This window comes from Capricornis sumatraensis, chromosome X (genome assembly GCF_032405125.1).
Source record: "Capricornis sumatraensis isolate serow.1 chromosome X, serow.2, whole genome shotgun sequence".
Lineage (NCBI taxonomy): Eukaryota > Metazoa > Chordata > Mammalia > Artiodactyla > Bovidae > Capricornis > Capricornis sumatraensis.
The window spans coordinates 146962997-146990898 of record NC_091092.1 but is presented as its reverse complement, the minus strand read 5'-3'; the positions used below and the strand labels follow the sequence as shown (position 1 = coordinate 146990898).

At 42.6% G+C, this 27902-nt stretch overlaps 1 protein-coding gene across 1 annotated transcript; it reads left to right on the top strand.

The window, feature by feature from the left end:
- On the top strand, nt 1-26608 carry LOC138071983 (allergen Bos d 2-like). Its single transcript, XM_068963340.1, has 7 exons — nt 1-81; nt 594-733; nt 943-1013; nt 2859-2966; nt 4272-4373; nt 18247-18353; nt 26564-26608. The coding sequence occupies exons 1-7, from the start codon at nt 1-3 to the stop codon at nt 26606-26608; spliced, it is 654 nt and encodes a 217-aa protein (XP_068819441.1).
- Nucleotides 26609-27902: the final 1294 nt, after the last annotated feature.

Below are 27902 nucleotides of genomic sequence, written 5' to 3'. Positions count from 1 at the left end.
ATGAAGGCTGTGTTCCTGACTCTTCTCCTTGGTCTGGTTTGTGCTGCCCAGGAAGCTTCAGCTCAGCCAGAATCCTCAGAGGTACCCCAAAATTCTGCTGATCTGAGAGAAGGTCTTGGTGCTGTGAGTGTGACAAGAGAGAGACAGTCTCGGTTACATGGATGACCAGCTTGTGTATGTACGACACACATACACACATCTACATGGGCGTAACACAACCCCCTATCTTCCTGCTCATTGTATCTGTTTTCATCTTATTTGTCTGTATGTAAGGAAAAAAAAAGAAAAAAGCAAATATGCTATCATTTAGGGAGTCACGAACTGTCATGGTTTCTAATGGTGGTGTTTTAGCTATTTCAAGGAACTCTAAAGTCTATTATTTCTGCTTGAATATGAATCATTATTGCATTTCACGATCATTATTGCCTTATTATTATTGCATTATTCGGCAAGGGGCGGTAGAACACTAGTCTGCTTAATAAGACGGACTTTACTTCTCTTCTGAGGGAAACAGAGAAGCAAAGACTGTGCTGGGTATTGGTGAAAAACATGTACCCAGATTGACTGATGTTTGTGGAGGCCTTTCTTGTTAGATTGCAGGAAACTGGTACACCATTTACATGGCCGCGGATCACAAGGAGAAGATTGAGGAAGGAGGCCCCCTGCGGACATACTTCCGCCAATTTGAATGCATTGACAACTGTGAAAAAATGTCCATTACTTTTATTCTCACGTAAGCGCAATCTGCCCCAACTGAACACAACTAGGTTGCTGAGCTCTATCATGGGGTTCGGTCTCCAATGGGCGATGAACGGTGTGGGTGATGCAAGTGAAGATGAGTGTGTGAACCCTGTTCATGGAAGGGTGACCTCCGGCGCTGGGGAAAGGATGGTGATGAAGCAATGTCTTGTCTGTTTTTTTTTTTTTTTTTTTTTTTTTCAGGAATTACGATAGTTGCACCTTAATCACAGTAGTGGCACAAAGAGCAGAAGGAAATGTGTACCACGTAGATTGTGAGTAGGCGAGCTTTGTCAATGTGTGCCTCTCTGCAAGTATGTGAGTCACTCAGTCATGTCCTGCTCTTTGTGACCCCTTGGCCTGAAGGGTGCCAAGCTTCCCTGTCCTTCACCACGTCCCAGAGTTTGCTCAGACTCATTGAGTGATGCCATCCGACCATCTCATCCTCTGTCACCCTCTTCTGAAGCCCTCAAACTTTCCCTCATCAGGGCCTTTTCCAAAGAGTCATCTCGTCCCATCAGGTGGCCAAAGAATTGGAGCTTCAGCTTAAGAATCAGTCCTTCCAATGAATATTCAGGGTTGGTTTCCTAGAGGACTGACTACTTTGATATCCTTGCAATTGAGAAGTGGGTAGTCATTTCCTTCTCCAGAGAATCCTGCCAACCCAAGAAGGGAAGCCAGGTCTCTTGCATTGCAGGCAGATTCTTTACCGTCTGAGCCACCAAGGAAGCCCAAAACCATGGGCCTTGGTGAGATCGATTGTTTTGGCTCCATCTAAGACTACTAGATGTCTGGACTTGTGTACTATTTTCTCTATTCATTACAAAGGCCACCTTGGGAAAGACATTAAATTTTCCAGGCACCAGAAAAGACTAGGATAAGGTCCAATTTGGAAGGTGTCATTGATCGCATCTGAGAAAAAGCCCCAGAACTCAGATTCCCCTTGTTCTTCAGACATGGGGAAGTGTATACAGCTACATAAGATTGCAACAATCCATTAAAAAATTATTTCCTTTTATTTGACACGCATTTGTCTGTGCTCAGACGCTCAGTCTTGACTGACTCTTAACGACCCCAAGGACTATAGGCTACAGGTTCCTTTGTTCATGGGATATTCCAGGCAAGAATACCAGAGGGGGTTGCCATTTCCTCCTCCAGGGATATTCCTGACCTGGGGATCACAGGGACATCTCAGGCATCTCTAGCACTAGCAGGCAGATTTCTTACAGCTGAGCCCCCTGGGAAACCACTTATTTAAGCTTACAAGATAAAAATTGCTCTAACTAAAGAAATTCTTTAAATATTAAAAGTTTTTTACTAGCCTGATTAAGAAGTAGAACCTGCTTAAATTAAATGCCACAGAAAAGTATGAAAATAAAGTAACAGAAAAATTTCTAAATAATTTTTATGATATAGAAAAAAAGGGGGGCTTACCACAGATTTCTATCTGTGTGGTTTGCTATACTGGAAAGAATTCTCATATACCAATGCTGTAACACTGAGTGACTAAGTGTATACATATTTGATTTTCAAGGAGAAATGTGTGATAGAACATTCTACTTTGGTCTCCTGCACGTTTTTAAATTTCCAATGTTGACATGCAGTCACAGGAACTAAATGAGAATCATTTCAGAGAAAGTATCTCCAGCATTTGGCAATCGCCTCATTTCTAGCTCTTTTACCACCCCTAGGAAAAAACTTTACTTTATCTATTAACTTTTACTTTAACATGATTTGCTTAAATTTTGAGAATACCTTTGTAATCAGGACTGTCCTTGTAAATTCGGTCACAAAATTCCTGAAAAGTTAATGGTCATCTTATGAGCTGGTATGAGATGGTTCAGCTCCACCACCTAATACAGTTGAAATAAGCAACTTCACTATCGTTCATAGACTGTTCAGTCCAGAAGACTGGACGACTTTACTATGTTCAGAAGAGAGTCCTGTGGAGAAAGCTTTCCTACTTTACTAGCTGTTTTAACTGTTACTTACAACACACCCACCATAAATGTCAATGAGACAAAGGTCACATCAAAGGCATGTGAAGAATAAGAGGTGCCCAAATGAAAAGGAAAGGAGTTACTTGTATTGAGGTTTGAATTTATGTTTTTCTGTCACAGACATGGGTAAAAATTCTGTGCAACTGATCCCTGCATCAGAAAGCATGTTGGTATTCTATGCTGAAAACTTTGATGGCGAGAAGACCACAAAAGTGACTTATGCCCTCGGTATGTACTGTAAAACTCATTCTATGCAAACTGGTCATGTTCATATTATCAGGATTTTTGTATTGAGGACAGAAGCATTACAGACGGTATATTTTATTAAGCACACTGGGGCAGACATGTACTCACACAGGAGAACTCAGACCTCAGTGACATGAGTTAGGGTTGTGCCCAAAGGTTGTTATATAGGAAACTGAGCAAATGTACCCAGTGGTGATTCTATCATGTGGCTTTCAAAATAATTAGATACACTTATCCTGTAGGTGCAATGAAATATTCCAGGATGGTCCATGGGATTCTTGTCAAATATCACATATTGGAGTTGCCAGATTCTGAAACCAAATTGAACCAAGGTTTAAATTTGAGTTTAGCAGATTCACAGTTTCAGATCATGAGTGCATTCATCTCCACCACAAATGCTTTATTCTTTGTCACGATTGTTAAAATAAATCCTGAGACCTGAACTCAATGCTCTCCAAATAACCACTCGATCATATTGAATCCTTCAGAGGCAATGTGGTCAGGCATGGGAATCACGTGCCATGCGGCCAACCCCACAGGGTCACTGCCTGGCCCCTTTACCCTTTCTGATATAAATCCACGTTGTGGCTGGGTAGGGGGAGTGTCTGGTCTCTGAGGAAGACAAAGCCTGAGGTTTTCCCCTCATGTGTGGTGAGATTAGTGCTTGGTGAATGTTCAAATCACTTCTCCCCCTTCATTTGAATACTGTTGTTGAGGCACTAACGTCTGCCTGGCTCTTTGCGACTTCATGGACTGCAGCACGCCAGGCTCCTCTGTCTTCCACTCTTTCCCAGAGTTTGTGCAAACGTATGCTCATTGAGTCAGTGCTGCTATCTAGCCACTCCTTTGACTGGAGACCATGAAAACCCCAGGGAAGGAATTCTAGGATGCAGACAAAGTGGACAGGAAGGGTTGGAGTTAGGAGAAATTCTGAGTTTCAAACGCCACCATCAGTTTCTCGGATGTTCCACTAGAGTCAGCGCTGACTCAGGGCTGCTTAAGCTCACAGGTGAACGGTCTGTAGTTCTCTCAGTAATTGTGAGAACTGGAATGTGAGAAAATGGAAACTATGTGGACTCTACCCCTGCCACAGACCCATCTGAAGACCTGTGTGCACACACGGGCACCTCTGTAGAAAATTCCCTGCTGAGCAGGGTTCAGGTGATGGGGGAGGGGAGTGGTCATTGTGAGACTTACTGGACACTACCGATACCAGCCAGGGGACACTCTATAACCAATGAAGGATTCTAACGCACACCTATCTGCCCTGTTTGCTATGAAATCTAGGCAAAGGAGACAGTTTGAGTCAAGAAGATATTCAGAAGTATGAGGAAATAAACAATGAAAGGGGTATTCCAAATGAAAATACAGAAGATGGCTCCAACACAGGTAAAGGCCCTGAGGACAGCAGGTATCAGAAATGAAAACACATCATGAAGATCAGTTCAGCTCAGTTCAGTCGCTCCGTCGTGTCCAACTCTTTGTGACCCCATGAATTGCAGCACGCCAGGCCTCCCTGTCCATCACCAACTCCCAGAGTTCACTCAGACCCACGTCCATCGAGTCAGTGATGCCATCCAGCCATCTTATCCTCTGTCGTCCCCTTCTCCTCCTGCCCCCAATCCCTCCCAGCATCAGAGTCTTTTCCAATGAGTCAACTCTTCGCATGAGGTGGCCAAAGGACTGGAGTTTCAGCTTCAGCATCAGTCCTTCCAATAAACACCCAGGACTGAGCTCCTTTAGGATGGACTGGTTGGATCTCCTTGCAGGCCAAGGGACTCTCAAGAGTCTTCTCCAACACCACAGTTCAAAACCATCAATTCTTCGGCACTCAGCCTTCTTCACAGTCCAACTCTCATATCCATACATGACTACTGGAAAAACCATAGCCTTACCAATAGTCAATTTTTCCCTTATTCATTCTCTTTCACAGACAACTGTCCTAAATAAGAACTGAGAACATCTGTTGGGTGAGTAGCACATGATACCTAACAACACTGAGTCTTCTTTAGCATGTTAAGGCTTTTTTTCCCCCCTCGGGGGCATACTGCTTTAAGAATGGGATATTAACACAATTGGCTATAACTCAACCCTGACAAAGACTGAAATAATGCCATCTGCAGCAACATGGATGGGCCCAGAGATAATCAAAAAGTCACAAATAGAAAAGCACATATCATATGATATCCGTTACATGGGGAATGTAAAATACAACACAAATAAACTATTTGCAACATAGAAACAAACTCAAGGCCCAGAAAACAAAATATGATTACCAAAGTGATAACTGGGAGAAGCGATGATTTGGGAGTTTGGGTTCAAGAGACACATACTACTAAACACAAACTAAACAACTAGAATCTGCTGTGGAGCACAGATATCTATACTCAATGACTTGTAATAACCTGTAAAGAGAATAATGTAAAAAGGTATATAGTTACATACATATGTGTATAACTGAGGGCTTTCCTGATAGATCAGTATAAAGAAATCTGCCTGCTGATGCAGGAGACACGGGTCATGGAATAGTTAATGAGTAGCCACTCCAATATTCTTGCCTGCTGCTGCTACTTTTGCTAAGTCGCTTCAGTCGTGTCCTACTCTGTGCGACCCCAGAGATGGCAGCCCACCAGGCTCCCCCGTCCCTGGGATTCTCCAGGCAAGAACAATGGAGTGGGTTGCCATTTCCTTCTCCAATGCATGAAAGTGAAAAGTGAAAGTGAAGTCGCTCAGTCGAGTCCGACTCAGCGACCCCATGGACTGCAGCCTACCAGGCTCCTCCATCCATGGGGTCTTCCAGGCAAGAGTACTGGACTGGGGTGCCATCGCCTTCTCCAATAGCCTAGAAGATGCCAAAGACAGAGGAATATGGCAACGTACCATAGGGACAAAAGAGTGGGATATGACTTGGCAACTAAATAAAAACAAAAAATGTATGCATAAAGCCCTTGCCGTGCACCGGAAACTAACACAACGTTGCACATCAACTAAATTTCAATAAAACTTTATTTAAAAAAAAAAAAGATCACAAAACTGTCCACCTTGCTAAGTGGCAAAGGCTAGGGCTCACACATGGGTTTGGACTTAAGCATCTAAATGCACACACTGGTCTAGACCCCACAGTGACATGTTTTGCAGACAAAGAAGATTGTGTGAAGCCCTGAGCTGTGAAACATGGTGAACTCTGGGGAACCGCAGTGTGAATAAATGATCTTGCAGCCACATCTTTATGACTGTAAGATTTATAGAAGATGTTAAGCAGCATAGGTGACCCAGTACATATTCTCCTACATCTCAGACATGTGCATATGTAACTTAATAACTCTCATCGTAAGACCTGATACTGGGTTGCTCACAGCTAATTTTAGTTCAGTTCTGTCACTCAGTCATGTCTGACTCTTTGGTACCCCATGGACTGCAGCACACCAGGCCTCCTTGTCCAAAACCAATTCCCTGAGGCTGCTTGAACTCATGGTCATCAAGTCAGTGATGCCATTCAACTATCTCATCCTCTGTCATCCCCTTCTCCTCCCACCTTCAATCTTTCCCACAATCAGGGTCTTTTCAAATGAGTCAGTTCTTCGCATCAGGTGGCCAAAGTATTGAAGTTTCAGCTTCAGCATCAGTCCTTCCAATTCAGGATCTATTTCCTTTAGGATGGCCTGGTTGGATGTCCTTGCAGTCCAAGGAACTCTCAAGAGTCTTCTTCAACACCACAGTTCAAAATCATCAATTCTTTGGTGCTCAGCTTTCTTTATAGTCTAATCCTCACATCCATACATGACTACTGAAAAAACAAAAACCCATAGCTTTACCAGATGGACACAAAGTAGCAATTCTATGCAAACCCCATGGGCAGTCACACAGAGGGACTTCTGTGCAATGGGTCTTGTAAGGGAATTTCTCACTGCTTCCAGCAGTAACTGTTCTATCTTTCATTCTCTAACATCATGTTAATCGTAATCATCTCAACAATGTCTTCAATTTTTTCATGGTTAAAGAAGAAAATGAAGTAAGGCTATGAGAGGCATCGCATCACTAATGTGTCCCAATCATCCATATGAAGATCATAGACCTTTTCCTTGAAATCATCCGTTCTTCTCTCCCAGGAAATCATGATTCTGGACCCATGGCTTTCCTGCTGCAAATCTTCTCTGCCCTTGCTGATGTTACTGAATTTCTAAACTGTTCAATAAAATGATTAATACACATATGTGTCCATAAAGATGCCATATTTGCAAATACAAAAAAAAAAGTGTAAATCCAACTATGTAGAAAATTGAGTATAGCATGTGGAAGGAGGTAACTCTGTTTAGGACACATGGTGTGAACACTGCAAGTGTTTTGGTGAGAAGAGAGAATAAACCACAGATACTAATTTTCTCTGAGCTTCCCTTATGGCTCAACTTGTACAGAATCCGCCTGCAATGCAGGAAACCTGGGTTCGATCCCTGGGCTGGGAAGAACCCCAGAGAAGGCCATGTACACCCACTCCAATATTCTGGCCTGGAGAAGTCTATGGACTGTATAGTCCATGGGGTCACAAAGGTCCGGCATGACTGAGTGACTTTCCCTTTCAACAGTTTTATACAGTGATATGAGGTTTCCACCTGAGGTCATGTGAGCAATGGGGATGGTTAGTTAGAGAACTTCAAATAGAACCTGTGCTTTCTGAAGTGGCATTGGAAAACAACTCAGTTCTGTTTTTAAGCAGTGCTCACCTGCTGTGGGGTAGTGGTAAGGACTTGGCAGAATGCAGTGTTACATGAGTTTCCCAGGTGGTTCACTGGTTTAGAATATGCTGACTGATTCAGGTCACACAAGACACATGGGACCCTTCCCTGGGTTGGGCAGATCCCCTGACGAAGGGAATGGAAACCCACTCCAGCATTCTTGCCTGGAGATTCCCATGGACAGGGGAACCTGTCAGGCTATGGGGTCCATGGGGTCTCAAAGAACCAGATACAATTTATTGATTGAACACACACACACACACACACACACACACACACACACACCCCAAAAGTGAACAGTAACTACTCAAGAAAGAGCACTGAGGTTGGATACAAGGTACTAGGCATGTGGTGTCCTATTTGGGGCTGCTAGCATTCAGCTCTACTCCTGGAAACAGTGGCTTTGCTGCTGATGGCAGTGATGAGTTATCTGTAGCTGTTCAGTAACTCATCAGGAGTGTTTGAAAATAATAGTCATTCATTGGTGCCTAATGATAGGGAACAAAGGAGCCACGTGGGAACACACAATGGTCACGCCACTGGACCAGACAAGAGATTCAGCCCATTTCAGTTCAGTTCAGTCACTCAGTCGGATCCAGCTCTTTGCAACCCCATAGACTGCAGCATGCCAGGCCTCCCTGTCCATCACCAACTCCTGGAGCTTGCTCAAACTCATGTCTGTTGAGTCGGTGATGCCATCCAACCATCTTATCCAATCTTTCCCAGCATCAGGGTCTTTTCCAATGAGTCAGTTCTTCCCATTAGGTGGCCAAAGTATTGGAGTTTCAGCTTCAGCATCAGTCCTTCCAAGGAATATTCAGGGTTTATTTCCCTTAGGATTGACCGGGTTGCTCTCCTTGCAGTCCAAGGGACTCTCAAGAGTTTTCTCCAACACTACAGTTCAAAAGCATCAATTCTCTGGCACTCAGCTTTCTTTAGCATTGACTGAAAAATGGCTCAGAGGGTAAAGCATCTGCCCACAAGGTGGAAGACCTGGGTTCAGTCCCTGAGACCGGGGTTTGATCCCTGGGTCAGGAAGATCCCCTGGAGAAGGCAATGGCACCCCACTCCAGTACTCTTGCCTGGAAAATCCCATGGATGGAGAAGCCTGCAGGCTATAGTCGATGGGCTCGCAAAGAGTCGGATGACTGAGTGACTTCACTTTCACTTTCAGCTTTATAGTCCAACTCTCATATCCTTACATGACTACTGGAACACAATAGCTTTGACTATATGGACCTTTATTGGCAAGGTACTGTCTCTGCTTTTTAATATGCTGTCTAGTTTTGTAAGCCAGACTTAAAATGACAGCAAGAGTTAAACCAGACCAAAAAATAAAACCAAAAAACTGAGCAGAGGTACTTCCCTAGGGGCCCAGAGGTTGGGAATCCACCTTCTCTATAGCCTGTGAGACTAAATAACTACCACAATGAGAAGGCCTCAAATCACAGCAGAGAAACGCAGAGAATACAACAAATACCCAGGGTGTGTTTTAAAATTAAACATATACTGAGCAGCAGCTTCAGTGGCTGCACACTGCATCAAACTAAGACTATATAAATTTATTACCAGAGACTCAGTAAATTAAAAAAAAAAAAAAAAAACCAGTGTGCTCAGCCTTACATTCAAAACAATAGTGGAAACAACTGCCCCAGAGAGATTAAAAAAAAAAAAAGAGAATTCACATCTGTTACTCTGTACTGCTGTGCTGATATAAAACGGGGCTTCCAAGGTGACTCAGTGGTAAAGAACCCACCTGGCAATGCAAGAAATGTGGGTTTGATCCCTGGGTCAGGAAGATCCCCTGGAGAAGGAAATGATAGCCCACTCCAGTATTCTGGCCTGGAGAATCCCATGGACAGAGGAACCTGGTGGGCTACAGTCTATGGCCTGGAAAAGACTCAGAACACGCCTGAGCGACTCAAAAACAATCATCAGTTTCAGGGTCATTTTCTTTCCCTTGTCCCATGAGGCAAGTTCTCAGATTTATGACAACTTAGGTCATGACTCGGAGAAGCCAATGGCATCCCACTCCAGTACTCTTGCCTGGAAAATCCCATGGACGTAGAAGCCTGGTGGGCTGCAGTCCATGGGGTCGCCAAGAGTCAGACACGACTGAGCGACTTCACTTTCACTTTTCACTTTCATGCATTGGAGAAGGAAATGGCAACCCACTCCAGTGTTCTTGCCTGGAGAATCCCAGGGACGGGGGAGCCTGGTTGGCTGCTGTCTATGGGGTCGCACAGAGTCAGACACGACTGAAGCAACTTAGCAGCAGCAGCAGCTGGTCATGACTACAGTCTGGTTATCCTGTAGTTATCTTGTCCACATGGTGGGGGTTTTAGTGTCTGTAAGACAGCTCCCAGGACGTGGCTCAGAATACTGTCTACAAACTTTGAGGACAAACTAAAGGCCTTGAATTTGCTTACTCACTAAACTATCCGTGTTTAGTACGCGTGGACGTTTTCTCTTTGCTTCTGTGTTCCTCCCTTCTCTGATTAAACTGATTCTCTGGCTCAAGTGTTTCCCCAGACAAAAGACAGGTGGAGGACATGGGGGAAAGGGCCATGGGGTCCTGCTCAGTTTCACTAAGATCCATCGGAAGTGGATTCTGTGCAGGAAGGGTTGCCATGTACTGAGATGAGAACGCAGGTAGTTCGGGTCATATTCAGAGCTTGGATAGTCATGACCAGGCCAATCCTAAGATGTTTGTAGAAAAGTCTAAAATAATAAAGGCAAAGTAAAAAAAAAAAAAAAGGAATACATGTAGTCCTGTCTTCCTTCATGAACACAAAAGACAATCTGCCTTCCGCTTCATTCAGGTGCATAGTTCATTCATGCTTAATGCAGTTCACTGCATGGCTGGGCTTAAGTCTGGCATTTCTCCGGTCTCTAAGTGCCTGTTGGTATTTTTGTTCTGTGCTGTGGGCTTCATTTCACTGCAGACATCTACCTGACGTCTCTCAGCTGATTCTATATTAATTATATACCTTATATAGATACTCCATGTATAACATGTGTTAGTCACTCAATCGTGTCTGACTCTTTGCCACCCCATGGACCCACCAGGCTCCTCTGTCCATGGAGTTCTCCAGGCAGGAATACTGCAGTGGGTTGCTATTTCCTTCTCCCCATATACAGTAAACCATATCTATAATGAGTTATACCTATCATAAATTATATCTATAATAAATTATATGTGTTATATGCTAATTAATTATATGAAAGCATCAAATACTTTTCATGGTTTGAAACTGCCTGTATATGTCTTGGAGGAACAAACTCTCTAATAAACTCATTTTATTTTACAGGCCTAGAATTACAATGATGAAAATAGTGTGTGTGTGTGTGTGTCTGTGTGTGTTTTTGTGTGTGTCTGTATGTGTCTGTGTATGTGCATGTGTTTGAGTGTATGGGTGTTAGTTTGTGTCTGAGTGTGTCTATGTGTTTGTGTGTCTGTGTTTCTGTGTATCTGTGTGTCTGTGTGTCTCTTTGTGTGTATCTGTGTGTGTGTCTGTGTTTCTGTCTGTGTGTGTCTGTGTGTGTGTTTATGTTTTTGTGTGTCTGTGTTTCTGTGTGTCCGTGTTTGTTTCTGTGTGTCTCTTTGTGTGTGTGTGTGTTTATGTGTTTGTGTGTATGTGTTTCTGTGTGTTCGTGTGTGTGTGTGTGTGTGTGTGCGCGCGCATGCCATTTTTCTTTGTTCTGGACTGAAATCCATGGGGACAACTCTGTAGCTGATGAGAATAGAATGCTCCAGGATTGCACACAGACACCACACGTGCTACATTTTACAGATGTTTCTCTAATACCTGATGAGTGAAGGGGTGACTCTTCTCGAACACAGAAGGATTCAGAGTTTCCGTAACTCTCTCATAAGGCCAGCAGAAAGTGGGGGTGTGGTCAGGAGATGGGAGGTGTATGACTCGCTGAGCCAGGGAGACAGCTGCTGCCATTTAATTCTTGAGAAAACATTACCAGGCAGTAAGCACCTCATGACAGTTCCCAACACACTAGATCCTTTGGAGACTGTGGAAAGGGGAGCCATTTCTTCCATTATTGTGCAAAGTAACATCAATTTTTTTAAACTAAGTAAGGTACATTAATTAGTTGAAATTCAAAATTTTTTAAATTCCAAAACATATTTAAGGATTCACTCATGGGATGGTGGGCCCACATTTCCTGACTCTGTAATTCTTCTTCACAGGGAATAAGAGTATAAGAAAGACACAGGTTCATATGTATGTTTGTATCACACGAGACGAATTTAATAAATATTCCATTTCCTAACGGTGGAAACAGTGTCAGACTTTATTTTGGTGGGCTCCAAAATCACTGCAGATGGTGACTGCACCCATGAAATTAAAAGACGCTTACTCCTTGGAGGAAAAGTTATGACCCACCTAGATAGCAAATATATATATGTGCTCACAAGAGAATGGGACACGACTTAGCAACTAAACAACCACAAACGTATAAATGAATCACTTTGCTTTTTACTGAAACTAACAGAACACTGCACAGCAACTATATGGAACAAAAATTAATTTAAGGAAAGAATGGGATAACAAAACACTTCACCTTGCCACGTGCCAAGGGCTCAGGCTTCCTTAGTCCCTGGATTTAAATCTAAAACACACACACACTGGGGTAGACTCCACGGTGAGACACTTTGAGGGCAAAGGAGGAGGCTGTGTAAAGCCCTCAGCTTGAAATATGACAGTTCCTGGGGAATCCCACTCTGAATGAATGACCTTGCAGCCACACCTTCATGATGATAAATGAGACTACAGAGGATGTAAGTGGCGCATTTTACATATATGATCTCCTACGTCTCGGACCTGTGAATACGTAACTTACTGCCTCTCAACATAAGCCCCTGATATGATCATTTGTTTTTGGCTCCAAAATGTAGCAACACTAATGTCTTGCTATTTCAGATACCTCTTGTGAACATCAGTAGAAATATATGATACTCTAATGATCTATAAATGGCTGAGAAATTTTATTTTCACAAGGTTGTGAACTGTGAACCCTTTGCTTTTGACACAAACTTGTTGAAGGCTAGACAGGCAACCAGCATGTTCTGACTGTGTCTAACATTGCCCAAAGCAGGAATCAATAATGGGGGAAAAAAAAAAAAACACACACACACAACCAAATCTGCTCCTGAGGAAGGGACATATAGGTTTTGGATAAAGCTGTAAACGAAATTCAGAAGAAAATAATACGAGTAAATTTCTTGGAGAAATTGGAAATCTATATGCCAAAAAACTACAAAAGAGCTTCAACCCATTCACTGCTCCATGTTTTATAGCTAACACAGAAAGACTGGTAAACCTACATATAAGACCTAAAGCAAGGAACACTCGACAGGTAAACTACAGGTGGAAATTCCAAGACCAAAGATTAAGTGGTTACTGATGAGAATATACACCAAGCAGGATACTTCACTGGGAACTGGGCATTATAGTGAGCAGGCCTCAATCAACGTGGAAATATTTACATCTTTGAGGGACAACCTTAAGGAACCACAAGAGAAGTCAGCGACTGGGGGCGGAAATTATTGGCACATCTTCCATCTGAAAAGGGACTCGTATTCAAATATATTAAAAACCTACACACTTCATGCAAAGTTAACAAATAATGGACTCAGTATTGAACAGAGGACCTGGAGAGACACGTACCAAAGAAAATAGACGAATGGCAATCCCAAGTCTTTATTTATTCAGGAAATGGAAATTACTGCTAAATCTGGATAGCATCAAACACTTATGACAATCTCTGAAATGAAAACAACTGGCCACATTGAGTCCTGGCAAGGATCTGGAGCAACAGAAATTCTCATCTCTTGTTGGCAGGAATCGAAAATCAGAAGGCAGTGAGATCCAGCAGTTCCAACACTAAGTCTCTGCCCAGGAGATAAGAGAGCTCCATTCCTCACAAAGACCTCTCTATGAACATGTACCCATCAATATCTGGATGGATAAAAACGGGACATATCATGATGATACTGTGCAGAGGCAATGGGAATGGAGTCTAAAAAAAAAAAAAAGACCTTTATTCAAAGGAATATGCTAAGTGAAAGAAGCAAGAAACACACGCAGATTTAATTTTTGAAACCATCTAAAAAATTGATGCTTTTGAACTGTGGTGTTGGAGAAGACTCTTGAGAGGCCCTTGGACTGCAAGGAGATCCAACCAGTCCATCCTAAAGGAGACCAGTCCTGGGTGTTCATTGGAAGGACTGATGTGGAAGCTGAAACTCCAGTACTTTGGCCACCTGATGTGAAGAGTTGACTCATTGGAAAAGACCGTGATGCTGGGAGGGATTGGAGGCAGGAGGAGAAGGGGATGACAGAGGATGAGATGGCTGGATGGCATCACTAACTTGATGGACATGGATTTCAGTGGACTCCAGGGGTTGGTAATGGACAGGGAGGCCTGGCGTGCTGCAGTCCATGAGGTCGCAAGGAGTCAGACACGACTCAGCGACTGAACTGAACTGAAAGAAGACCAACTAATCTATTGTTCCAGAAAACTGAGGAGGGGGTTCCCCAGCCCGGTTTTGGGGAGGTGGTGGAGAAGGCGCTAGAGGAGAAAGGATGACCAAGAAGCCAAAGGATAGTTTGGAACATAACAGATATGCTCACACACTGACCGAGGAAAAGTTTGCACAGCTCTATTTAGTCACAGCTTAGCAATGGTACCACCTTAAATATGTGAAATTTTGCTGTGTATCATTTACATCTCAACAAAGAGTTTTAAAAACTCATCTCTCAGTTCAGCTATAGAGGTCATCTCATTTACAGAGGTCAAGTTCAATTTCTTCTTTTTTAATATACTTCTAATCAGTATTCATTCATTCACTTGTTTTATTATCACCACGGTCATCACAGAGCTGGTGGGAGCAAACTGTCCAAGTGAGTGCTACTTAGACACTGGCTGTCCATGGTTTCTTTAGTTTGCCTGATGTATGAACAGTCAGAACGGTGGTTAAGAGAACATGGATTTTCGTGTTAGGGGATACATGTAAAGCAGAAATCTCATACGCTCTAGTGACAAGATTGTACCCTCAAGGTAAAATGAAGTGGTAGAGACAAATTTGGGAGGGATCTCTGAGTGGGGTAGAAGATAAGAATTTGCCTCATGTTGAAAATATTTCGTTAAATTAAAATATTAAAATATAAATATAAAGCTGCCATGGTGATGATGGTTTAGTCCCTAAGCATGTCCAACCCTCGTGACCCCATGGACAGTAGCCAACTCGGCTCCTCTGCTGGTGGGATTCTCTAGGTAAGAACACTGAAGCGTGTTGCCATTTCTTCCCTCAGGGGATCTTCCTGAGTCAGGGATTGAACCGTGACCCATCGCTTACATCTCTTGCATTGGCCGGTGGGTCCTTTACCACTAGTACCTTCTGGGAAGCCCAAAGACGCCATAGAATGCATGTACAGATGTCTCTGTGTGTACACACAGAGTGTGTCTGTATCCATACGCAAACACAGTGGAAGACCACCCAACCATAAAACATTGAACTTTTGCCATGTGCAGCAACGCGGATGGCACCCAGGGCATTAGGCTAAATGAAATCAGTCAGGTGGGAAAAGGCAAAGACTGTATCATATCACTTGTTGTGCAATCTAAACGATAAATCAAACTATTGAATATAACAAAAAAAAGGAGGAGACTCACAGAGAACAAAGTAGCGGTAACCAGTGGGAGGAGGAAAGGGGTGGAGGTAATATATGATGAGCCGAGTACGAGGTGTAAGCTAAGCTGAAAAAAATAATGTTAAAAGCTGTATTGAACAACATAGAGAATAAGAGTATTTTTACACTATAAATGAAGTATACAAAACTGTGAATCATTACACAGAACACCTGTAACCAAAATAAAAAACTGTGACCATCAACTATATTTATTTCCTCCTCTGAGGAATGCCCTGATAACAGATTCCTGGTAGAGATGCCCCATATTTATCTTCTTAAACTGGACAGGACCATCGTTTGTTTTAGAAAAGAAGCTTAACAGACCTCTTCAGTGTTAAAGAGCACAGGACTTGGGGCTATGTGTCTTGGGCTGTGGGTCCCATTTGGAAACTGAGAATATAAAAGAAAAAAAATATCACTGTCCTTGAAATACCTCATACATCCTGGGATTTCTCACTTAGTCTGAAGGACAAACGTCCAGATCCACTGTAGATGGTCCTCCAATTAATCTCGTTATAATATCTGCAGATTGCTACGTAGGCGCATCTGCCAACCAGGATATTAGAGAACCACTTGCAAATAAGCAAGGTCATGTGGTTAACCACTGTTTGATCATTATGTATACTGCCAGTTGGCCTGTCCTATAAAAAGTGGCACCAATTCATATCCTCTCCAACGTCCTCAGCTTCTCCAGAAGAAGGACCAGGAGAATCATAAGATGAAAGTTCTGTTGCTGACTCTTGTTCTTGTTGCAGTTTGTGTCACTCAGGAAACTCCAGCTGAGCTAGACTCCTGAGAGGTACCCAGAACAAGCTGAAGCGGGAGAAGGTCTTGGTTCTGTGAGTGTGCGTGTGTGTGTGTGAGTGTGTGAAAGAGTCTTGTTTACATGTACAAACAGATTTTATAGGCACCATGGGCAATGTATGTACAAGAGCATAATAGAAAGCTGTCTTTCCATGCTTTGCATTTTTCTTTCATTCTGTTTTTCTGTATGTTTAAAAAAAAAAAAAACCTAACATGTTATCATTTAGACAGCTATGAAGGGCCAAGGTTTTTAGTGGCATTCATTCAGCTATTTCAAGAAACCTTGAATTCTATGCTTGTGACTGAATATGAATCATTATTTCATTTCATGTTGTTCAGCAAGGTGAGGGGTAGAACTCATCTTCACCTGATAAGATTGAATGTATTTCTTTTTTGAAGTAAATGCAGAAGCAAAGAGTGCGCTGTGTATTGGTGCGAAACAACTAAAGAGACTGCCTGATGGTTATGGAAACAATCCTTGTTAGATACCAGGAGAATGCTGCACCGTTTACACGGCCATGGGTAATGGGATGATTGAGGAAGGAGGCCCACTGAGGGGATACATACTTCGGCTTCAGTGTATTAACATCTGAGAACAACTCTCCATTACTTTTTATGTCAAGTAAGTACAATCTGCCTAAAATGACAACAAGGAGACTGCTGTCTACCTAGATGGGGTCCTGCCTTCAGTGTGAACCGAAAGGTGTGTGTCATGTCTGTGAAGTTGAGTGTGTGGACGCTATTGATGGAAAGGTGTCCTGAAGTGCTGGGGAACAGACGGGGAGGGAATGGTGAGGAAGGGATGTCTTTGTTTTTCAGGTGTTACGAGACATGCATGTTACTCAACGTAGTTGCAAAGAAAGACGGGGATGTTTATGTCGAAGGATGTGGGTATTCCAGAGTGTCTGATGTGTGCATCCTCTCAAGCACGTTAGTTGCTCTCTTTGTGACTGCATGGACTGTAGCACACCAGGATCTTCTGTCCATGGGATTTTCCAGGGAAGAAGACGGAAGAGGGTTGTCATTTCCTACTCCCATTTAATGCACTGGCAGGCAAATTCTCTGTAACACTAACTGACCCAAATATTTATTTGACCGTTTGTTTGACCTTCATGATCAAATTTGCTTTAACTAAAGAAATTCTTTAAATCTTGAAAGTTCTTCATGTATGTATTTAAGGAGTAGAAACTAATCAATTAAAATCTCACAGAAAAGTATGAAAACAGGTAAAATGCCAAAAAGTTTCAAACTAATTTTTGCATAATTTGAAAGCGAAAGGAACATTGTTTCAGAGTTCTAGCTCTATAGTATAAATTATGGGAAATAATTCTCAAATCTAATACTTAACAGTGTAATCACTTAATATTATCATAATAAGGGATCAAATGTCTAAATATTTGGTTTTCACAGGAAAAATGTACAACAGAGTTTTCTAATCTTCACCTGAAGTGCCATTTATAATTTCCACTGTAGGCATGTAGCCACAGAAACTAAGAATCATTCCAAGTACACATGTCCAACATTTTGTAATATCTTCACTTCTACCCCTTTTATCACCTCTTATACTAGTAAATGACTTTGATTTTTCTATAACTTTTAATATGATTTATTAGAATTTATAGAATTAATTTTTAATCACCACTGTACTTGCAAATTCAGTCACCACTTTCCTGAAGATTGAACAGTCAGCTCTTGTGACCTGGTATGAGACAGCTGAGTCCCACCACCTACGATAGTTGCTGCAATAAACGACTTTGCTATCGTTCACAGACCGTTCAGTCTAGAAGACCGGAAGTCCTTGGTGTCTTAAGAAGAGGGGTGTGTGGAAAAAGCTTTCCTAGTTCACTAGCTGTCTTAACTCATGCTAGCAACACAGCCTCTAGAAATGTCAGTGAGACAGAGTTTACCATAAGAGGGATGACTGAAGAAAGTGTGTGAAGAACAAGACATGTCCAGCTGAAAAGGAAAAAAGTTAATTGTACTGAGGTTTCAATTTTTTTTTTTTTTTTGTCACAGACATGTGTAAAAATTTTTCTGAACTGATTCGTGTATCAGACAACACGCTGGTACTCTATGCTGAAAACTTTGATAGAGTGAAGACCACAAAAGTGACTCATGCCTCGGTACGTATGTAGCATATTCTATGCAACCTAGTCATGTTCATATTATCAGTATTTTTATATTAAGAACAGAGGTGCATACACAGCTTATATTATATTAAGTACACTACAGCAGACGTGTTCAAGCGAGAGAATTCAGACTTTATATCACATGAGTCAGGGCGGCGGAAATGTTGTCTAATAGGAAACTGAACCAATGTATCCATGGGGGATTCTATAAGATGACATTTTAAAACATCGGGGTGTGGAGAAAAGGGAACCCTCCTACACTGTTGGTGGGAATGCAAACTAGTACAGCCACTATGGAGAACAGTGTGGAGATTCCTTAAAAAATTGCAAATAGAACTACCTTATGACCCAGCAATCCCACTGCTGGGTATACACACCGAGGAAACCAGAATTGAAAGAGACGCATGTACCCCAATGTTCATCGCAGCACTGTCTATAATAGCCAGGACATGGAAACAACCTAGATGTCCATCAGCAGATGAATGGATAAGGAAGCTTTGGTACATATACACGATGGAGTATTACTCAGCCGTTAAAAAGAATTCATTTGAATCAGTTCTGATGAGATGGATGAAACTGGAGCCGATTATACAGAGTGAAGTAAGCCAGAAAGAAAAACACCAATACAGTATACTAACACATATATATGGAATTTAGAAAGATGGCAATGACGACCCTGTATGCAAGACAGGAAAAAAGACACAGCTGTGTATAACGGACTTTTGGACTCAGAGAGAGAGGGAGAGGGCGGGATGATTTGGGAGAATGGCATTCTATCATGTATACTATCATGTAAGAATTGAATCGCCAGTCTATGTCTGATGCAGGATACAGCATGCTTGGGGCTGGTGCATGGGGATCACCCACAGAGATGTTATGGGGAGGGAGGTGGAAGGGGGTTTCATGTTTGGGAACACATGTAAGAATTAAAGATTTTAAAATTTAAAAAAAATAAAACATCAGATACACTTAACATGGAGATGCAATGAAATATTCCAAGATGGTCCATAGGATTCTTGCCAAATATCACATATTGGGGTTGCCAAATTCTGACACCAAAGTGAAACAAGGTTTAAATTTGAGTTTAACAGATTCACAGCCCCCACCCTTGACTGCGTTCATCTACACCACATATACTCTATTTTTTGTCAAAATCACTTAAAGGATGCCTGACACCTGAACCCAATGCTCTGAAAATAAGCACTGGTTCCTCCTGAACTTTCAGAGTCATGTGTTCAGGTATGTTAATCATTCTGCATCTGGCCAACCCCACAGGGGTCACTGACAGGTAGCTTTAACCTTTCTGATATTATATCCACATTGGTGGGTGGTGGAGATTGTGTCTGCTCTCTGAGAATGAAAAAGTGTGTATTTTCCCCTCAGGAGCATGTGTAATGGGATTAATGTGCCTGGTGAAAAGTCCCAGTCATTTTCCCCCAATCATTTGAATATTGTTTTCCAGTTGCTCAGTGCTGCCTGATTCATTGCGACTCCATGGGCTCCAGCACACCAGGCTCCTCTGTCCTTCACTGTCGCCCGAAGTTTGCTCAAAATATGTCCATTGCCTCGGTGATGCTATCTAACCATCTCATGTGTCTGGGGTTCATGAAACCACAGGAAGAATTACAGTGGTAAAGAATCTGCCTGCAATGCAGGAGACCCCAGATTGATTCCTGAGTTGGGAAGATCCACTGGAGAAAGGATAGCCTACCCACTCCAGTATTCTTGGCCTTCCCTGGTGGCTGATAGTAAAGAATCCTCCTGCAATGCAGGAGACCAAGTTCGATCCCAGAGTTGGGAACATTCCCTTGAGAAGGAAATGGCAAACCACTCCAGTATTCTGGACTGGAGAACTCCATGGACAGAAGAGCCTGGCCGGCTACAGGCCGTGTGGCCACAAAGAGTCAGAAACAACTGAGAAACTTTCACTTATTAATTAATTAGATATGTTGCACAGAAAGAGTTAAGAGTTGGGAGGATTTCTGAGTCTCAGGGCCCACCAGGACCTTCTCAGGGCCCACCAGGACCTTCTCTGGCATACCATTAGTGCGTATATCTGACTCGGAGATGCTTAAGCTCACAGGTGAATGGTCTGTGGTTCTCTCAGTAGTTGTAACAAGTAGAACGTGAGAAAATGTTAACTGTGTGGACTGTACCCCCATGGACCCCCATCTGAAGACTTGTGCACAACTCAGGCACCACTGTACTGAATGACCTCGTGAGCAGCATTTATGTGATGGTGGAGGGCAGTGGTGTTGGTGAGGCTAACTGGACACTACAGGTAGGAGCAAGGTGACACTCTACAATCTATGAAAGATTCTAATGCACACACCTTCCGCCCTGTTTGCTATAAAATCCAGCCAAAGGAGTCAGTTTCACTGCAGAAGAAATTCAGCAGTATGAAGAATGAAACAACGAAAGGGGGGTTCCTGAAAAAATGCTCTGCCAAAACGGGTAACACTGCAGAGGACAACAGGTATCAGAAATGAAAATGCATCACAAGGACACTCGATTCAGATTTCCTATTTGCACAGCCATCTTTTACAAAGGCTGCTATAAAACAATCCTCTGAGATAGAGGCATGTCAGTGGTCATTTTTTTCCCCTTATCCATTCTCTTTCACAGACAACTGTCCTAAACAAGAACTGAGAACCTCCACTGGGTGAGTAGAATAGTGATACATACAATACTGAGTTTTCTTTGTAAGTGAAGACATTTCTTCTGTTGCGTACTACTTGAAGAATGCAGTAGATATACAATGAGCTATTACTCAGCTAAGAAAAAGAATAAGTAACTCCATGTGCAGCAACACGGTTGGACCTACAGATGATCATACTGAGTGAAGGAAGTCAGAAAGAGAATAGCAAATATCATGACATCACTTATAGGGGGAACATAAAGTGCAATGCAAATAAACTACTTATAAAACAGAAGCAGACTCACAGACACAGGAAACAGATTTATCATTAACAGAGAGAAAATTTGGGGGGAGGGGTAAATTAGGAGTTTGAGATTAATAGATATACACTACTATACATAAAATAAATAACAGGACCTACTATATAGGAACTACTATATAACACAGAAATCTACTTGTCTTATAATAACCTATAAACAAAAAGATTCTAAAAAGGTATATATTTAGCTACACAGATGTATAACTGAGGGCTTCCCTGGTGGCTCAATGGTAAAGAATCTGCTTTCCAATGCAGGAGATGTGAGTTTGATCTCTGGGTCATAAAGATAGCCTGATGGAAGAAATGGCAACCCACTCCCATATTTTTCCATGGGAAATCCCACGAACAGAGTAGTCCAGCAGTCTACATTCCACAGGGACACAAGAGACTGATGTGACTTAGTGACCGAACAAGAAGAAATGCACAAATGAATTACATTGCCTGCAATATGTACATTTCAATATAAATTAATTTTTAAAAAAGACTGAGATAACAAAACATGCACCTTACCACGTGACAAAGTCTCGGGCTTCCTTAAGTCTTTGGATTTAAATGTCCAATAACTCACATTGGTCTACAGTCCACAGTGGGATGCTCTGAGGTCAAAGGAGAAGACCTGGGAAGAAGAGCTGGGAAATATGATGATCCCTGGGGAATCCCACTGTGAATGAAGGACTTTGCAGCCACAACACCTTCACGATGATAAATAAGATTACAGATGATATAAGTGGCACAAGTTACCTGCTATATCATCTCCTACATCCTGGACACGTGCACACGTAACTTAGTGTCTCTCAGCATAACACCTGATGCACAACTGCTCACCGCTAGTTTCACCAGATGGTGATTCTATACAAACCCACAGGGGCATTCACACAGAGGGACTTCTGTGAAATGGGTCTTGTAGGGAAATTTATCCACAGCTTCCATCAGTAACCTTTCCTATTTTTCCTTTCATGCTCTGGCCAATATCATATTAATTCTAATCAGCTCAACAATGTTTTACTTTTTCTCTTGTTTAAAGAAAAAAAAAAAAAAACCAATATGAGCAACATAGAAGCACTAATGTGTCCCATGACTTTCCAACAATGAATCTCCTCTGCTCTTGCTGATGTTACTGAATTCTTAAATTATTCAGTGAACTGATTGACGTACATATGTGTCAGTAAGGAAATGTGCCGTATTTGAAAATGCACAAAACATGTAAATCCAATCAGGCAGAAAATCAAATATACAATAAAGGAGGAAACAACTCTGTTTAGGACACACGGTGTGAATCCTGCAAGTGTTGCGGTGAAAGAGAGAAGAAGCCACATTTGGTAGTTTATTATAAAGTGATGTAAGGTTCCCACCAGATGTCATGTGAGAGATGGGGCTAGTCAGTCAAACAACTTCAAAATAGAATATGTTCTGTCCTGACTGGCACCTGAAAACAAGTCAATTATGCAGTTAAGCAGTGTTCATCTGCGGCAGGGTGAAGTGAAATGAAGTGAAAGTCGCTCGGTCGTGTCCAATTTTTGTGACCCTCATGAACCATACAGTCCGTGGAATTCTCCAGGCCAGAGTACTGGAATGGGTAGCCATTCCCTTCTGCAGGGGATCGAGCCCATGTCTCCTGCATTGCAGGCAGATACTTCACCAGCAGAACCATGAGGGAAACTGCTAGTGGTAAAGATTTAGCAGAATACAGTGTTATGCGGCCTTGCAAGGTGGTACAGTGCTAAGCAACCTGCCTGGCAATGTAGGAGACGTAAAAAATGCAGTTTTGACCCATAGGTCAGGAAAATCCCCTGGAGGAGGAAATGGCAACCCACTCCAGTATTCCTGCCTGAGAATCTCATGGAAAGAGGAGCCCAGTGGGCTCCAGTGCATGAGGTCGCAAAGAGTCAGATGCCATTTACTGATTGACCATGGATATATGTACAACAAAAAGTGAACAGTATTTACTCAAGAAAGAGCACTGATGGTAGTTAGAAAGAACGGGGTCTGTTGTGTCCAACCTGGGGCAGCTAAGTCCAGCTCCATCCCCAGAAGCAGTGGCCTCGCTGCCGACGCAGGTCCTGAGTAACCTGCAGTTCTGCATAAATGTGCCTCATCAGGGATGTTTTCAAAATAATGTTCATTGATTGGTGCCAACTGAAGGGGGAAAAAAGAATATTGTGGGTACCCAAAATGATCGTGTGGCTGACCAGCCAAGAGACTGTGAAAAAATGTCTCAGGGAGATGGGAAAGATGAGGTAGGCCTAGACCACTCTGGAGACATTTGGTAGGTTTCTGGGGATGTGGAAGGCTGTGTCCACCTGAAAAGCTAATGGAGGGGCAGGAAAGACAGACTAGAGCCCTGGTCACCCAGGGCTTACTGTAAGCTACATGCACTTGGAATGCATGTTACACCCATACGAAGCTCTCCAAGGATAAGATATTAGAGCCTGATCACTTGAACTGTTCAAAGAACATGGAACAATAGTGGTTGACTACTAGCCTATGCCTCCTGCACGGATCACTGCCTTGTGTGGCAAAGAATATAACCAATATCATTTTGTATTGACCATCTAATGATGTCCTGTGTGCAGTCGTCTCTTGTGTTGCTGGAAGAGGGTGTTTGCTATGACCAGTGCATTCTCTTTGCTAAATTCTGTTAGCCTTAGCCCTCCTTCATTTTGTACTCTAAAGTCAAACTTGCCTGTTACTCCTGGGATCTCTTGACTGCCTACTTTAGCATTCCAGTCCCCTATAAGGAAAAGGACATCTTTTTTGGCGTTAGTTAGTTCTAGATGGTCTTCTAGGTCATTATAAAAGTGTTCGACTTCAGTTTCTTCAGCATTAGCATCTGCGGAGGAGACTTGGATTACTGTGATATTGAATGGGTTGCCTTGCAAACAAACAGAGATCATTCTGTCGTTTTTGAGACTGCATCCAAGTACTGCATTTCTGACTCTTTTGTTGACTATGAGGGCTACTCCACGTCGTCTAAAGGATTCTTGCCCACAGTAGTAGATATAAGGGTCATCTGAATTAAATTCGCCCAGTCCGGTCCCTCTTGTTCACTCATCTCTAGATTGTCGATGTTCAATCTTGCCATATTCTGTCTGACCACTTCTCATTTACCTTGACTCACGGATCTAACATTCCAGGTTCCTATGCAATATTATTCCTCAGAACATCAGCCTTCCATCACCAGACACATCCACAACTGACCGTTGTCTTCGCTTTGGCTCTGCCTGTTCCTTCTTTCTGGAAATGTTTCTCCACTTGTCTCCAGCAGCATATCGGGCACCTACTGGCCCGGGAAGTTCAGTGATCATTATCACATCTTTTTGCCTTTTCCATACTGTTCATGGGGTTCCCAAGGCAAAAATACTGAAGTGGTTTGCCATTCCCTTCTCCAGACGTGTGTGGCAAATGGCTATGCATAACTTAGTTGAAGCTATGAGCAATTTCGTGTAGGGCTACCCAAGAAAGACGTGTCATCCTGGAGAGTGCTGTCAGAATGTGATCACTGGGGGAGGCAGTAGCAAACCACTCCAGGATTCTTACAGTGAGAACTGCATGAACTGTATAAAAAGGCAAAAAGTTATGACGTTGAAACATGAGCTCCACCCCACCACGTCAGAAGGTATCCATTATTGCTACTGGGAAGAGTGGAGGACCCCTACTAATAATCCCAGAAAGAATGAAGGTATGCTCACTGATTCCAAATGAAAGGCAGTGCCAAACAATGCCAAAGAATGCTCAAACTACCACACAGTTGCATTCATCTCACATGCTAGTAAAGTAATGCTCAAAATCCTCCAAGCCAGGCTTCAGCGATACGTGAACCGTGAACTTTCAGATGTTCAAGCTGGTTTTGGAAAAGGCAGAGGAACAGAGATCAAATTGCCAACATTCACTGGATCATCAAAAAAGCAAGAGAGATTCAGAGAAACATCTATTTCTGCTTGATTGACTATGCCAACGACTTTGGCTTCGTGGATCACAATAAACTGGGGAAATTTCTCAAAGAAATGGGAATACCAGACCACCTGACCTGCCTCTTGAGAAACCTGTATGCAGGTCAGGAAGCAAAAGTTAGAACTGAACATGGAACAACAGACTGATTCCAGATAGGAAAAGGAGGACATCAAGGCTGTACACTGTCACCCTGCTTATTTATCTTATATGCAGAGTACATCATGAGAAACACTGGGCTGGAAGAAGCACAAGCTGGAATCAAGATTGCCGGGAGAAATATCAATAACCTCAGATATGCAGATGACACCACCCTTATGGCAGAAAGTGAAGAGGAACTAGAGACTCTTGATGAAAGTGAAAGAGGAGAGTGAAAAAGGTGGCTTAAAGCTCAACATTCAGAAAACTAAGATCATGGCATCCGGTCCCATCACTTCATGGGAAATAGATGGGGAAACAGTGGAAATGGTGTCAGGTTTTATTTACTTATTTATTTATTTTGGCTCCAAAATCACTGCAGATGGTGATTGCAGCCATGAAATTAAAAGACGCTTACTCCTTGGAAGGAAAGTTATGACCAACCTAGATAGCATATTGAAAAGCAGAGATATTACCTTGCCAACAATGGTACGTCTAGTTAAGGCTATGGTTTTTCCAGTGGTCATGTATGGATGTGAGAGTTGGTCTGTGAAGAAAGCTGAGTGCTGAAGAATTCATGCTTTTGAGCTGTGGTGTTGGAGAAGACTCTTGAGAGTCCCTTGGACTGCAAGGAGATCCAACCAGTCCATCCTAAAGGAGACCAGTCCTGCATGTTCATTGGAAGGACTGATGCTGAGGTTGAAACTCCAATACTTTGGACACCTCATGTGAAGAGTAGATTCACTGGAAAAGACCCTGATGCTGGGAGGGATTGGGGGCAGGAGGAGAAGAGGACGACAGAGGATGAGATGGCTGGATGGCATCACCGACTATAACCTATAAAAGATTCTAATGCACACCTCTTCTGCCCTGTTTGCTATGAAATCCATCCAAAGAGGACAGTTTCACTCAAGAAGAACTTCAGAAGTATCAGGAACTGAACAGTGAAAGGGGGACTCCAAATGAAAATACAGAATATGCCATTGAAACAGGTAAAGCCCCAGAGGACAGGAGCTACCCAAAATGGAAACACATCTCTAGGACATTCAAGTCAAATTTCCTATTGACAGAGACACGTTTTATAAAAGCTGTTCTGAAATAATCCTTTGAAACAGAGACATGTCAATGGTAATTTCCCCCCTTATTCATTCTCTTTCATAGACAATTGTCCTCCATAAGAAAAGAGAACATCAGTTGGGTGAGTAGACATGTGACACCAACAACACTGAGCTTTTTTTCACTATGTTCACACTTTTTTTGGGGGGGTGGGGTGGGGTGGGGTTGTACTGCTTTAAGAATGGTATATGTATACAGTGGAATATTACCTGGCCATGAAGAAGAATGACATAATGCCATTTGCAACAATATGGATGGATCTAGAAATGATCTTTCTACGTGAAGGAAGTCAGAAAAAGAAAGGCAAATATATGCTATCACTTCCACATGGAATCTAAAATAACCATACATAAAACAGAAACAGACTCTCAAACACAGGCAAAATTAATAGTCACCAAGGGGAAGTAGGCAAGGGATAAACTGGGAGTTTGAGATGAACAGATAGACACTAAAATATATAAAATAAATGACAAACACCTACTGGAGAGCAGAGAGAAGTATACTCAATGTCTTGAAATGACTCACAAGAACAAGAATGTTCAATGGTATACATTTACCTACATTTTCTCATTTACTGAGGGCTTTCTAGGTGACTCAGAGGTCAAGAATCTTCCTTCCAATGCAGGAGACACAGGAGAGGTGAGTTCTGTCCCTGAGAGGGGAAGATCCCATGGAGCAGGAAATGGTAAACCACACCAGTATTCTTGCCAGGGAAATACAAAAGACAGAGGAGTCTGGCAAGCTGCAGTCGATAGGACACAAACAGTGGGACACAATTTAGCGACTAAATAACAACAACAAAGGTATAAATAAATCACGCTGCTGTACGGCAGAAAGTAACACAGTATTGCAAACCAAGGACTTGCCAATTAAAATTAATTCACAAAAAAAGAATAGGATAACAAAGCAGTCCACCTTGCCAGGTGGCAATGACTCCGGGCTTCCTTAGTATTTGGATTAAATATCTAAACACTCACACCAGTCTAGACTCCACGGTGAGATGCTCTGAGGACAGAGGAGGAGGCGGTGTGAAGCCCCGGGCTGTGAGATACGATGACCCCCTGGTGAATCCCACTGGGAATGAAGGACCTTGCAGCCGCAACACATCCGTGATGATAAAGGAGACTGCAGACAATGTAAGCCGCACAGGTGACACAGGATATCGTCTCCTACATCTCAGGCCTCTGAATATGTAACCTAGCGACTCTCAGCAGACGAGCTGATGCAGGACTGCTCACCGCTAATTTCACCAAGTGGTAATGCTATGCAAGCCCACAGGGACACACACAGAGGGACTTCTGTGAAAAGGGTCTTGTAAGATAATCCTACACGGCCCCACTCACAGAAGGACTTCTGTGAAAGGTGCAGGGAAATTTCTCCACTG